The sequence below is a fragment of the Nilaparvata lugens genome, chromosome 2 (genome assembly GCF_014356525.2).
Source record: "Nilaparvata lugens isolate BPH chromosome 2, ASM1435652v1, whole genome shotgun sequence".
Taxonomy (NCBI): Eukaryota; Metazoa; Arthropoda; class Insecta; order Hemiptera; family Delphacidae; genus Nilaparvata; species Nilaparvata lugens.
In genome coordinates, this window is record NC_052505.1 from 19,347,920 (window position 1) to 19,363,076 (window position 15,157).

General features: G+C 35.1%; 1 protein-coding gene across 2 annotated transcripts in view; it reads right to left on the reverse strand.

Moving 5' to 3' along the window:
- The window catches only part of LOC111052848 (tubulin alpha chain, testis-specific), a 78,380-nt gene that overhangs the window by 9,839 nt on the left and 53,384 nt on the right, over nt 1-15,157 (reverse strand). For both annotated transcript variants that reach the window (XM_022339650.2, XM_022339649.2), the window contains 2 exons: nt 12,185-12,407; nt 2,974-3,275 (listed from right to left, as the gene is read on the reverse strand). In XM_022339650.2, the coding sequence (XP_022195342.1) occupies nt 2,974-3,275; nt 12,185-12,407 (525 nt within the window). The remainder of the gene's footprint in view (nt 1-2,973; nt 3,276-12,184; nt 12,408-15,157) is intronic.

A 15,157-nucleotide genomic window follows, 5' to 3' on the forward strand; every position in this document is an offset into this window, starting at 1 on the left:
GAACGTCGCGGTGGTCCCAATCATTTATTCCTCAGCTGTCTTTTTTCTCTAATTGTAATTATTCGAATGAAGCGCCGCAGTCAAGTGCAACAACCACAACAACAAGTAGCAACAACAACATCAGCAATAGCAGCAAGCAGCAACAACAGCAGACTGCAGTCAACCGATCGAAAAATACAACCCCAAGCAATTATTATTACAGACAGTATTCCACCATACAAGACTGCCTATAGTGAGTTCCACGTTATAATGACAGTGGAGAAACATAGCGTGGAGATAACTGTCCAGCGTACAGAGAGACTGTCTAGAGTGAGGTCCACGCTATAATGACAGTGGAGAAAGATAAGAGAACAGCAATGCCGATTCTCTGCCATGTCACTGCTTTCTATAAAGGATAGGTGATACCGATATATCTTATGTACCTATAAATAGCAATAAAAATCTCAGTGACAGTTATTATTCAATCATAAATATTTTTTCTTGTGAATAAAATATAATCAAGTAGGCCTACTTTTGGTACGTAAATACTGGTTCTTTAAATTTAAATATTTCAAACTACAAGTTTGAAATGCTCTGAAGTGGACTGTATAAAACGAATCTAATCATTGAGTTGAATAATATATCCATTCAGGAAAACTACATACAAAGAACATAGAAAATCAGAAAATGTTCTCACCAAATCCCAAATCCAACATGTCGCGAATTGAATTGTTTCCCTTTTTTTTATTATTTCTAATTATCAATAAATCAGTGGTTTTTTGACAATTTCTTAGTCTTTTTCATTCAATTGTTCCCCTACTTATATTTGAGGTAAAAGGTGGACAGTTGGATATAGATGAGAGGAAAAGATAGGTGAAATTATGCAACCGAAAGTGCGACTATTAAAGTTGGTTCCTTGCTGTTTTCCCGTTCTGAGATGAAGTTTACTGTCTGGATCTATAACACTATGACTTGACTATTGATAAAAACAAAACTAAAAATTTAGTTCTGGCATTCACTTTTCACTAATTAATACGAAACGTGGGTAACTTTTCACGTAAAACGAAAATGCAATTTATGTATACGAATAAATGTATAGGCCGAATTTCCTATAATATTAAACAACACGAATATTTAGGCAGATTCAGGACGAATTTCCTGAATATTGAAGCCTCGAGAGCGAGTAGATAGCTGTACGAAAGCTAAATTCACACTGACTGGCAACTATCCAGTGCCTGGAACGATAAATTGATGAGTAATAGATAAATAAAATTATAGAAACTCTCCTGCCATCTGGCAGTAAATGAGCGAATGAATACAATTTCAAATGGCTTCAACAACTTTAAACAAACAAGAATGGACAGTTAATATAAGGTACATCAGTACATCAGTTCTTGTAATATAAATAGAAATAAAAATCTCAGTACACTTTCTTTGAATTATATTATCTCAACATGTTTCGACATTCATGCCATTTTCAAGAACGCACTTGCGCGTCTGATGTTTACTCTATCCCCACACAAAGAGTGTCGGCAAATGAAAATCGCCAGCTTTGGCTCTCTTGAATTGGACGCTGTTGACTTGAAAATGTCATGAATGTTGAGATAAAATAATTTGAAGAAAGGGTACTGAGATTTTTATTTCTATTTATATTACAAGTAATACAGAAAACAGACTGATGTACCTATTATATTAACTGTCCATTCTTGCTTGTTTTCAGTACTTGATTATATTTTATTCACAAGAAAAAATATTCTTCCATGATCGAATAATAAATTGTCATAATTGAGATTGAATATTTTGTTAATTAATTATATTTCTACATTGTGAAAAACGATCTGGCAACGTTGCTGAGCTAGAGAAGGATAGCGCTATCTGCTTTGTTGAATGATAGACATGAATAGCAGTACAATAGCTAATCAAATACTGTCATTATAACGTGGACCTGGCTATATACCGGTACACACTCTTTCTGGTACTTTGCTCTGGTTTTAATTATCATTGTGTTGCACGCAAAGACTCCAACTCCAACGCTGGCCAATTAGTCAACTTGACCACATCGTTGATCGTTGGTAGACTGAAAAATGATTTTCCGAGTGTGGCTGGCATGCTCTGCTGGACTTCAGTTATGTTCCGGAAATAAAAATCCAGCTGAAGATATTCCTCAGTAATTGTAATGTGATAATTTTGGGTTGTAGGGTAGAATTGATTAAATCATAGTATATATTATATTGGATATTAACATTCACAGATAGGATTCAGATATTTCCTGATTTACTCTATCAATATTGAACCGTCTCAATTCTAACCCATGAAAGGAAGAAGAAGAAGACAATAATATATAGGTGGTCCTCATCTGTCCTTATTCACTTTATCAATCTCCAGAATAATAATAATCAATGATTAACTTTTCTCAAGTGAAGTTCATACAGAGAGTATATGAAGTTCCTATAGAGATTTTCCTTTATATATTTTCACAGTAATATTGGACTATGAAGGAAATTCCTTTTTCTTATAGGTTATCCATGAAATGCAAAATTTCGAAAAACCATATGTATACGTCGACGCGGAATTCAAACGGTGCGTACAGATAATTATACACAATATTCATTTTTAATCAGCTGATGCCAAGCTTTTTATATTTCTGTATCTTACCGTTTCTGTACAAATACAGATATAATTAGCTAATGGAAAGTGAATTATTGTTCTTGTTCGCGGCGGGTAAACCTGTACGCACCTAAAAGTCAACATACCTGTCAAATTTTATGAAAATCTATTGGCGCGTTCCACCGTAAATGCGGAACATATAAACATACATGAAAACATAAATATAAGCATAAATACATAAAAAGAAATGCAAAACCGTCGACTTGAATCTTAGACCTCACTTCTCTCAGCTGTGAGAATCAGCTTAAAAGAATCAGGCAAAAAATAACAATAGATGATGAGTCCCTGCAATATTATTGACTATAGGATCATAAAAATGAATCTTGCCTGGGGCGCCGGGTAGATGGAGAACTCGAGTTTGCTCTTCTTGCCATAATCGACCGACAGCCTCTCCATGAGCAGCGACGTGAACCCAGATCCGGTGCCTCCCCCGAACGAGTGAAAGACCAGGAACCCCTGCAGACCCGTGCATTGGTCACTCAGTTTCCTGATGCGATCTAGCACGATGTCGACGATCTCCTTGCCAATGGTGTAGTGGCCCCTCGCATAGTTGTTGGCTGCATCTTCCTTGCCTGTAATCAGCTGTTCCGGGTGGAACAGTTGTCTGTAGGTGCCAGTACGCACTTCATCTACATGAAAAAACATAAACAATAATATTATTGATGAATAAAAAAAGACAAAACATTGAAATTTACGTGTTTCATCATCATCATCTTACGTACAAGGATTAGGCTATTGCATGTTCCGACTTACAATTAGCTCATACCACAGATAAAATAAGTCCTATATACTTACTTACCTATATACTTACCTGCTCATACTTACTTTACTTTATCTGGCTCTACAGTCCTGGGTGGACCTTGGCCTCCTCCACATGACGCCTCCATACATCCCGCTCTTGTGCTCCCTGCCGCCAGTTTGTCACATCTAGCACCCTGAGATCTTCCACCACATCGCTGATACATCTTCTTCTTGGCCTTCCTCTTTTTCGAGTGCCCATCATCCTTTCATCAAGCAGCTTTTGTGGTACTCTTTCATCACTCATTCTTATCACGTGACCCAGCCATTCTATTCTTTTTGCTTTGATACACCTTAAAATATTTCTTTCGCCAATCGCTTCATCAATCTCATTGTTAAATCTGGCTCTCCAGTTTCCTTCAACGCAGACCGGTTCGACCTACAATTAGCTCAAGCAGTAGTTATTTAAATTTACGTGGGTAAGTCAATTATTATCCCCAACATTTGTGTTTTTGTGAGCAGTACTGTTGATTTGAGTTAGTGTGGCATTCTCTGCTTATTCCTGCTCATATCAGTACAAGTAGTTCCAAACTGCTATTCCAATTCCATCATCACTGGTATGCTGTTAACCCTTCTACTACCAAGCGGGGTAATTGGACTACCCCAACCCACATTTCGTCTATTTTTTTGTAGTTAATGTTGATGTATTCCATTGAAACGTTGAGTACTAGTTAAAAACATATCACTTTAGTTATTTTTCCTTATAGAATCAATCCATTTCTATTATTTTTGAAATTATTGGCAGATTTATCCTTGGGGTAACTCTATTACCCCACTTGGTATCCCATGTCATGAAATTTTCTGGTATATTTCATTCTTCATTGGAATACATAAGAAATAAATTTAATGTTAAACTTTTATTTTTTAGCCAAACCTGATTCATAATGATCACTTAATCTTTTGTATCATATGTGACATCGAATAAGGATGCATGTCTGTCCTTGAAAGCTTGAAACTGAAAACATAGACTGTTTTACCCTCGTAAATATTATTCAATGAATATCAGATTATTCAAAAAGAAAGCCAGGAGGCTTCGTCTATAATTTCAGTCTCTCTCTAAGCTGGACAGTGTCTATCTCTACGCAATTTATCTCTATACGCTAGACAGACATTATTAAAACAGAGAGTAAAGAGATCTTTTGTATAATATGTGACATCGAATTAGGATGCATGTCTGTCCTTGAAAGCTTGAAACTGAAAACATAGAATGTTGTTACATTGAGTGCGGTGGACAATACAGTATAGATCACCAGACACGGGTCATCTAAATCACAATACATTTTGTGGTCATATTGAAATTTGCAGTGCGGTCTGACACACAAAATAATTGTTGGTTTTTCTCGAAGGAAGAATGGAAGACAGACAATCTTAGAAGAGTCATTGAGCTGGAAAGAGAAGGGGACCGTGAAAAACGGAGTTGACCCCGATCCTCGACTCTTTGTTTGGATCTCTAGACAGAGTACTTTTCTTCTAGTCTTGATTCTTTATTATAGTACGTTAAGAAGCCTTGATGGATAAGGAATACCATCATACACTTTACAGAATGTTCCTCGAAAGGTGGGATATACTTTTCTTTCATTCCAGACATTTTATCAATGCATGAGGCATAATATTCTAAATACCTATTTATCATTAAGTAAAAGCTTGTGGGATAATTAGGATACTGTAAGTGTATAATATAGGGTGTCCCATGAAAGGTGTAACAGCCGAAGACCATTATAGATTCTACATGTAATTTGCAACAAAAAATGTCCAGTAAAATAATTTTCCTATATCGACCTTAGTTTTCGAGATCTATCAGTTTGCCAATATTTTTGAAAAAACATCCATAACTAGAAAAATATCAGTTTAAATCTATTTCTGAAGATTTGGTTGGAGAGAGGAAGAAATTTTAAATTTTTTTCTTTTTTATAACGTTTTTGAACTCCTAATGAGAGTTCAAACTGTTTAAAATTTGGTTTCTAACTCAACGAATGTAACTTACTTTATCAACTTTGAGCGCTCATAAAAAGTTCAAAAACGTCAAAGAAACAAGTGAGGCCTTTATATAATAAACCCCATAATACCAATAATAAACCCTATTGAAAACTTCGACTTTCCAACCATATCTTAGAAATAAGATTTTGACTGATAGTTTTCCAGTTATGGAAATATTACTTGTTAATAATGAAGTTGTTGATTCAACTTGATGTAATTTTTGAAAAAGAAACTTTAGAAAGATATCAATACATTCAAGACTTACTCATTTTTACAAATACCTACTACTGAAAATTCAATAAATAAATTACATCGACTGTAAATATACTGAAACATGAGTTCAATTTTCTAATTTGCTCATTATTCCTTCTTTGAAAAATGTTTCTCGTAGACATTATTGTAGCCAACGATATTAATAAGTCATAAAACGACAGTACTTTTGACATTGAAATGTGCATTAGACCGCGCTGATGTCTACTTTATTTTATTGCTCTGGCTTGCCACAAATATCAGACAGGCTATTTTCTAAATTACTCGGGCAGGGCTCGTTTTTCAAGGTGTAGCAGCTCGGTGATTGTCGAAGGGTGGGGTCTGGTTATAGCAGTTATTGTAAATTGATGGAAATATCAGCCGCCGGAAGAAATTAGATAATAACCGCTCTACTGATCAGTGACTGGAATATCATAATGCTGTAGTATCTAGCTTGTTAGAATCGAACATCAATGAATTTCTCCCCCATCTCTATCTGACTAGATCAGAGATAGCTTATATGTTTGAAGATTGTTTCATTCTATGATTAGAGGTAATAGAATATCTAGGAGTGATCCGTGGTCTAGTGGATAGAGTGCCTGCGTAGCAGCATAGAGATCCCGGGTTCAAACCCTCCCAATACCAAAAGTTTTTTAACCAGATCACTCCCGTGTTATCGGATGGGCACGTTAAACTGTCGGTCCCGGCTGAAGTATGACAGTCGTATAAGGCCCATTGACGGCTTAAATTATATATTCAGGCGGTGGGACCTTCCCGCAAGGGACTCCCCACCAACAAAAGCCATACGAATTTACTTTTTACTATAGAATATCTATTGAATTCAACTGAACTACAGAAAAGAATAATATAATGATTGATTGATACCATCTAATGATGTGAAATCTTCTTTAATGGATAAAGTTATTTTCTTAGAGTACTTGAGTAAACATTTCTATTTTATAGCTACTCCACGGTTGTTCTACAGTAAACGGAAATCATTGAGAAAAGCTTGTCCATTCTATTTTGAATCCTTGATAGTTCAATTCATGACAGTGTTCATCTCTTCCAACATTTATCCATTCAACATTTACTCTACATATTTCTTTTACAAATCAATTTCTGCAACAATATGAAAAAGTCCTCCTAATTGAATCCAAGTTTGGTGCTATTAAGTAATATCATAGAGAAACAAAAGTGTAAGTAGATATCCCATGGTATAGGGAATTTATGTCGCAACTTTTACTGTTATCTCAAGCCGATTACTGTCGATTATTGTCAATTTTTACTGTTTTGTTGGGGTGATAGTGTATGAACGGCACAATTTGAGAGACTACAAGCATCACACAGCTGCATAGGAAAGAACTACGTGGACTATTGGCTTGGGATAACAGTTTAAGTTGCGACAAACGCCCTATACCATGGGATATCTACTTATGCTATCCTTTCTCTATGGTAATATTGATATTACTTAACATCGAAGGATAGCTTGAACCCCAAAGATTATTTCATAAATAGTTTTGAACCAGTAGTATTAGCTTAGTAGACCATAGTATTCCTTAGTAGCTTAGTAGTGTTGTATCACTAGAAGAGCTGCAGTAGTGTCAAGTTCTTCGTAGCAAAACATGGCTTGGAAATATTGAAGAAATTTAAATTAGTGGTTGCTGATATTATGCAGTAGCTTGAAGGATAACTATACCAGTAAATGTTACCTTTTATATGACAAATTTAAATGGGTATAGTATAGGGAAACATGGACATTCATTGGTAGGACTGTACCACAGAAGAAGGAACCTTTCTTCTAAAAAATATGTTCTTAACTCCGTGGCTTCCTATCACGACATTTACCTTCATTCTATCTGATATTTGATACTTCCTTTTGTCACCTGGTCATATGGGACATATATATGAATCATATATTTATCTCATATTGATCAGAATTTTAGAGTTTTTTAATTAAAAGTTCAATGAACAGTGTTTTTGTCTTTGAAAAATCTTTGTCATCGACAGAAAGATTTTTTATTTTATTTGTTGTCAATATTAACGTAGCTTCTCTTTGTTTCTAATAACAAACGTGCCGCCTGTGCGACAGATAAAAATATGTACTTGAAATGGCTTTCATGTTTGGCATTGACTGAGTTTATATTATATAAGTATATGAGTATTATATATGAGTTTATATTATATTAATATCCAAAATTTAGCTTTTAGGGCAGATCTCGTTCGTTAGGACTGACAGTAAAGTCCTGCTGTTCTGGTGAAAAGGATAGATTTTGCTCTTGTTTTTTAATACAGTTTTCCTGTCGCAGTTCGGGCAGTTTAAAGAGAATTGTATTATTGAATAAGACGGGATCTGAACCCATTTCACTAGATCAGTTATTTTGATATTTAACTAATAATTAACGTCGCGTTTCAACCAGTAAATGCCAAAGGGGGAAGCTATCTTCAAAAGGTATGTGTTATCCTTTTTGAGTTTTTCTTTGCTAATTAATCATAATCACAAAGATTGTATCTTTATCAGCAGCGAGTAGCTTTCCCCATTAATTTCATATCAATATTGATTTTTGTAATAAAATTAATCTTGTTCTGTTTAAATGTAAAATATTTTAAAGACTCATTAAAGTTCTAGTTATTCTGTTCTCTTTTGTTATCATAGCTCTTTCCCGCCTTACACTTTTTTCATCAACTTGACGTCTGGATAATTATGTGCACCAGTTTTCATCATAAAAATACAGGAGGCGTTCCTCATTACACATTGCCTGAGATATTACCTACACTCCACCTTGATTAATCGTTGTGGGAAGAGTAGCCCACTATTAGCAAATTCGACAACAAATAGCTTCAGTCACTGGCAAGTACTTATAGAATTTCACCGACGAAAGAAAGCGGGCAAAATAGGGCTTCTGTGCCTGGATCAATGGAGCGAGAGAGTGACTGTCTGTGAATCGGTCTTTGTTATCGGTGACCATTCTTTGGAGAGGTCGAAGACCTACACCAGACCGAAGTCATCCTGATACATGCCGATACCATTGTCATCGGATCGCTTACTGTCAATCAATTGTAGAGAGAGTGTGATAGATGAGAGTCTCTGTCATCACCCTATCTATTGAATAGTTTTATGATACAGTAGGGCACAAATTGTTCACTTTCGATTATGCTCAATTAAAAAAGGCTTCACATGAAATATTGGAGTAATAGAATAGAATGACTTCTTTATCTGTTGAAGTGGCGAAGTTTGGACAGTAATGTCCACTCTACCACTTGAACACGTCGTTAGCAGAAAATACAAATACAATACAAAATATATACAGAGATAATAAAAAAGATAGCTGTCAAGCACTTTTATTCTCCTTACATCACACCTGGGACAATAGAATATTCTTATCATACCAACAGCAGACCTCCCTCTGGCTACTTTCACACGATAGGAGACGTGCAACTTGAACACTGAACAGTGTTCACGTTTTTTTGTCGAAGTACATTGAGTCAAATCGTGTCTTTCACATGGTGACTCCTAGCACAGAGGAAAGAAACACACTTGTATGCTTATTCCGTGCTCCTAGCCAGGAACCTCCTTTTGTCACGTCTTTTCCCCTCGAGGCAAGCAGAAACCGGCTTGGATCGAGATACTAGCGGACAAATCGTCACTTTCACATGGTGATTCTACGTCTCTGTGATAAGTAAAATAGGCCTTGCAGCTGGTGTAGAGAGGTAGGTTGCCTACCTTTTCAAAGTACAATTAATGATGGAACCTCCTCTTATAGAATCGCTACCTTACGGCAACCTTTGTCTTGACATAATATACAGCTTCTAGAGCCAGCTATTGACCCAATATTACGGTCTCAATCACTGTAAGCTGTAATAAATCATTATCTCTGCTATTAGACTTTTTGCTCTTCCAACACTGAATATTTTTCGAACCTTTAATCTATATCCATGTAGACTAGATTTAAGTTTTAGTTCTAATAGGTAACATACAGAGTGGTATTGACAATTTTATAAAGCTTTAACTTTTATTATATTACCTATCATCAAAAAAATCTGGTGTCATCAAAAAACTCACACAACTTTCCTTCCCGTTATGAAAATTGATCACCTGACGCCAGTGTTCTCGCGCATCTCAAGTCTACTCATAAACAAAGATCTTAGCCAGCTGGTGACAGGACAATAACGCTGGAGACATACGAGGTCTGCTATCTCTTCATAGTGAATCATTTGATAGAATCAACAGTCTCCAAGAGTTTGCAATTGGACATTTTCTTGAATTTCGAGCTTATTTTCAATTTTAGGTGAAAATGTTACTGAACATTAATTGTAGAGATTTTCATGCTCAATCTTTTACACTAAATTTCTTTTGTTTAAATTGTGTCCGAAGCCTGATAATCGTGAATCTAGAATCAAACTTTGCATAGATGGGGCAGAGCTCCTGAAATTTTCACAGATATGGGACTTGTGGCAGTTGATAGAGCTTATCAATGACCATTTTAGGTATAAATTTGATTGAAATCGTTGGAGACGTTTTCGAGAAAATCGCGAAAAACCCTGTTTTTGACAACATTTTCGCCATTTTAGCCGCCATCTTGAATTACATTTGATCGAAATTGTTCGTGTCGGATCCTTATATTGTAAGGACCTTAAGTTCCAAATTTCAAGTCGTTCCGTTAATTGGAAGATGAGATATAGTGTACACAGACGCACATACACTCATATATACACACACACACACACATACAGACCAATACCCAAAAACCACTTTCTTGGACTCAGGGGACCTAGAAACGTATAGAAATTTAGAAATTTGAGTACCTTAATTTTTTTCGGAAAGCAATACTTTCCTTACCTATGGTAATAGGGCAAGGAAAGTAATGAAACTTACAGAAAACATGAAATTAGGGTACCTTAAATTTTTTTGGAAAGCAATACTTTCCTCACCTTTGGTAATAGGGCAAGGAAAGTAATGAAACTTACAGAAAACATGAAATTAGGGTACCTTAAATTTTTTTGGAAAGCAATACTTTCCTCACCTTTGGTAATAGGGCAAGGAAAGTAAAAAGAGCATGGAACATTAGGACTTTGGGAGATAGCTGTGAAGCACTTTTATTCTTATTTTTATCACACCAACAACAGACAGAGAGTCCCTCTGTGATAAGCAAAATATACTTTGCAGCAGGTGTAGAGAGCTAGTTTGCCTACCTTTTCAAAGTACAAATTAATTATGGAACCTCCTCATATTTACAGAGTCGCTACCGGTAACCTCTATCTTGACATATACCATTTCTACAGCCAGCTATTGGCTCAATACTACTGTCTCAATTACTGTAATAAGGTCTGCTATTCGTTTTTGTTCTTCTAAAACTAAATATTTTTTGAACCTCATAACCATGTAGCTAGATTTGAGTTGTTCAGTAGGTAACATACAGGATGGTATTGACAATTTGATAGCGTATATTATTATATCCTATCATCAAAAGATATTTGTTTATGATGGAACATTAGCATGACTTCTCATGTCATTAACTTGTTGAAAGTGCAGTCATGAAAACTGTCTCTTATTAGTTTAAACTTGGTACATATAAGATGCTAGTTTAAACGCTAGTATTAGTTACACTCCTAATTGAACATTGCATGCTCAATTCCATCAAAAAGTCTGACACCAATAATACCAAAGCTGAAGCTCTCTCTGGCTTAGAATTCATGGTTCAATGACAATTAAGAGAATTATTACTTCTTGAAGCTATCGAATTGAAGAGGATTCTATATATAACTCTGAAGAGGAGAGTTCCTGAAATACAGAATACTTGGCTCCCAGCTTTTGATAATATCTCAAGATTGTGTTAGTAACATTATATATGATGTTTTAATAATCTTTGCAATGTAATAATATTATTTCCACTTAAATTATAATATGATTCGCATGTGTTTAATAGTATTTTTAATACTATCATTGACACATAAATATACATGTACAGTTTTATATTACCATACATCACAGTTTTGCAGTTCAACAGAGTGTTTCTTTGAATCTTTCTAGTAGGAATCTTGACTGGATTGATTTGTAATAGAATTGAACTTGAAAAACAGCGAATGAAACCCTATCAACAAGAATGTTAGCAAATAATATGTACTGTATCAAAAAATGAGATACAAAAGAGTGGTACTGATAACGCGTAAGGGCCTGGACACATTGATCTGCGATCAGAGCGGTCTTAGGAGGATATATATATATATATATATATATATATATATATATATATATGTAGGTATAGATATAGATTATCATTTCTATAGATAAATATATATAGATATAGATACTTAAGACAGCTCTGATGGCATATCACCATATCACCACACTATCTGTGTGTTCATGGCATATTTTTTTTTAGTAAAAAAGCAATTGAAACATGTTTATTTAGTAGCTTCCTTGGAGGGCTTCAGAGATTAAATTTAGTACAAGATGGGCCATATTTTGGCTGCTTGCCATACACATAATAGCAATGGTAGTAGAGTTGTGACTGACCGACAACAGTGGGCTCGAGATCGACGAAGACGGCACGCGGCACATGCTTGCCGGATCCGGTCTCGCTGAAGAACGTGTTGAAGCTGTCGTCGCCGCCTCCGATGGTTTTGTCGGACGGCATCTGTCCGTCCGGCTGGATGCCGTGCTCCAGACAGTACAACTCCCAGCAGGCATTGCCGATCTGCACGCCTGCCTGACCGATGTGGACCGAAATGCATTCCCTCTGCACACAACACACAAAACAAATAAACTGATTGCTAAAAACACAAAACACATAAACTACCGTAATTGCAAAAGACACAAAAAACAAATAAACTAATTGCTAAAGACACAAAACACATAAACTAATTGCTTAACTAAAAGAGACTTCACTCACATGGGCTACTTTTAATAAATTAATAAAAACAATATAAAATCTTGAAATACCCTCTATTTTTAAAAACTTTTAAATAGTTCAACAACTAGTTCCGACACTTAAGTCATTTTCAAATTTTCAAACTAGTTGTTGAACTATTTTAAAGTTTTTAAAAATAAAGAGATTGACAATGGTGTAATAACCGAAACCGGTCTTTCTAATTATCAATAAATCAGTGGTTTTTTGACAATTTCTTAGTCTTTTTCATTCAATATGAATAATTACCACAATATCAACTTCTCAACTACACAACAAATAAAGGGTACTTCAAGATTTTTATATTGTTCTTATTAAACTAATTGCTTTATTTCAAGGGTAGTAATTAGTTTGTGATGAAAGTATTATTTTACTTTCACGTGATGTGATTTTCACGTATTCAAGTGATAGTGGAGTGCAGAATATTGCCTTAGAGAAAAGATTGCATAAAAATATATCTTATTGAAAAAAATTAGTGTTTTATATATTTATTGAGCATTATTTTATGACTATAGAGATTGAGAGAATAAGACGTTGATGTTGTCAATACCACTTTAAAGTGGTATTGACAACATCAACGTCTTATTATGGAGAAATACAAATACATCTCATACCATAAAATCAAATTATGACTATAGAAATGTTTATATTATAAAGACTTAGTCATCACCAGGCACCAGATCTAGCAATCATTGCAATTAAACCAAAATCGTTAAAATTTGGCAAGCAAGTTCCGTTAATTGAAACTCCTGCCGTGTATTAGGAACATACTCGTATGAATACGCTTGAAATTGGTGTTTATTTGTTGACTTTCTTTACAATTTTATTATTTCATGGTATAGGGTGCTCACGTTCCAAAATAATTCACTGTAATGTTATTCTGACCCTGCTCCGCAAAGGTCTGTTAAAAGCACAAATTAATAGATTACCGTGAATGTAGTTTTATAGTTCTATGCTGATATATATTAATAGTACTGACAAATAATGTGATAATTTATGGAAAAACTATTCCATTGGGCTTCTATCTTACGTGAACTTTGTATCACAAATTGAATGAATTTGTTTCAATTATAAAAAGATTAATTAATTGATTAATAAAAATAAAAATAGGCCGATAACTATCCTCTATAAATTGAGAAACTTCAAGTAAAATTTCAAATTATCAGTTCTGTAGTTTAGACATGATGATACGTCAAACGTGTATTTTGTATCCTCAACGTGTGAGCCAATTCCTTGATTTATAAATTTTAGTATAGATTTCTATAGACTATTGTCGATTATTACTGTCTTGGCCGGGTGAGAGTGTATGTGCGACTACACGTCATAATGAGAGACTACCAGCAGAGAGGGAAGAATACAGCTCTTGTATATTCTTGTTGTATTCCTTCCTCTCTGCTACCTACTATACCAGCCATACAGCTTCACGAAAAATAACTATACTTGGACTATCGGTTAGGCGTAACAGTGAAATTTGGAACATAAGCGCCTCACCATGAGACATATTCTTATGATATTTTTTCTCTATGATAGGCCTGCCTATTTTTGCCATGTCAATGAATAAATAATGTTACTCCCACATATCAATATCAGTGGAAGGGTCCCGTAGGCTACAGTGAGAATACTAGTGACCCCCCCCCCGGTCTGGAGAGCTCGAACATTAACAATATTGTATACTTATTTTGAAATCAGCAAATTGTAATTATATTTATGTAGATCAAAATAACGTTATAGGTTGATCTATGTATGGTTAATGGGTATGTGCCCCATCTTTGAAAATGATTATCAAAAATATCCTTCCCATTAGCACTCTCAGAGAATGAGAGAGTGGGTGTGTGAGAAAGAGAGAGCTTGAGAGAGCGAGAGTGTGTAGAAGAGAGAGGGAATGGTAGAGAATGACGAAATCACGGCGTAAGGATAATGGACCAATGGCAGACCACAGCAAACCACGCCTCCCAGCTCCCCATTCCTCCTCTGATTGGTGGATTGGAATGCCTACTGGTATAGTTTTCAATTCTGCCGGTAGGTGGCTCCAGTTACTGGGTCATAATATATTTTTGTGTCTAACTCCCAATTTTCGCATAATCACAATTTTCACCTTGATGATGATTGCCTGAGAGTAGCCTTATCTTGAAGAAATGTTCGCCTCAAAAAGAGGAAAATTTCTGCATTCTATTAGCTGCTATAATTTATGAGAATTATATTACTTTTTGACTGAGAAAATCTCGCTTAATTTTTTAAATGCCATTGCAAAATTTATTGTAGAACTTACAGACAGACAACGATTTTGGCCTTAAGTGAAAAGTAGAAACTCGCTAACGTTCGTTCAATTATTCCCAAAAGTTCTAATTGGACTATTCATACTACTCGCACGGTCGTGCTGAGTGAGAACAGTCTAATTGTCTTAATAATATGAATATTGTGAAAATTATGTATGTGTTTTGTCAATAAGCTCCTCTGGTTGCAATTAATTGGCAATCAGAGAAATTATTATTATTATCATTATAGATGGACCTCATATTAATTATATTTCACCGAATCTGATACTGATAAGTCGGAATTCAATATTTCTAAAATAATTCTAT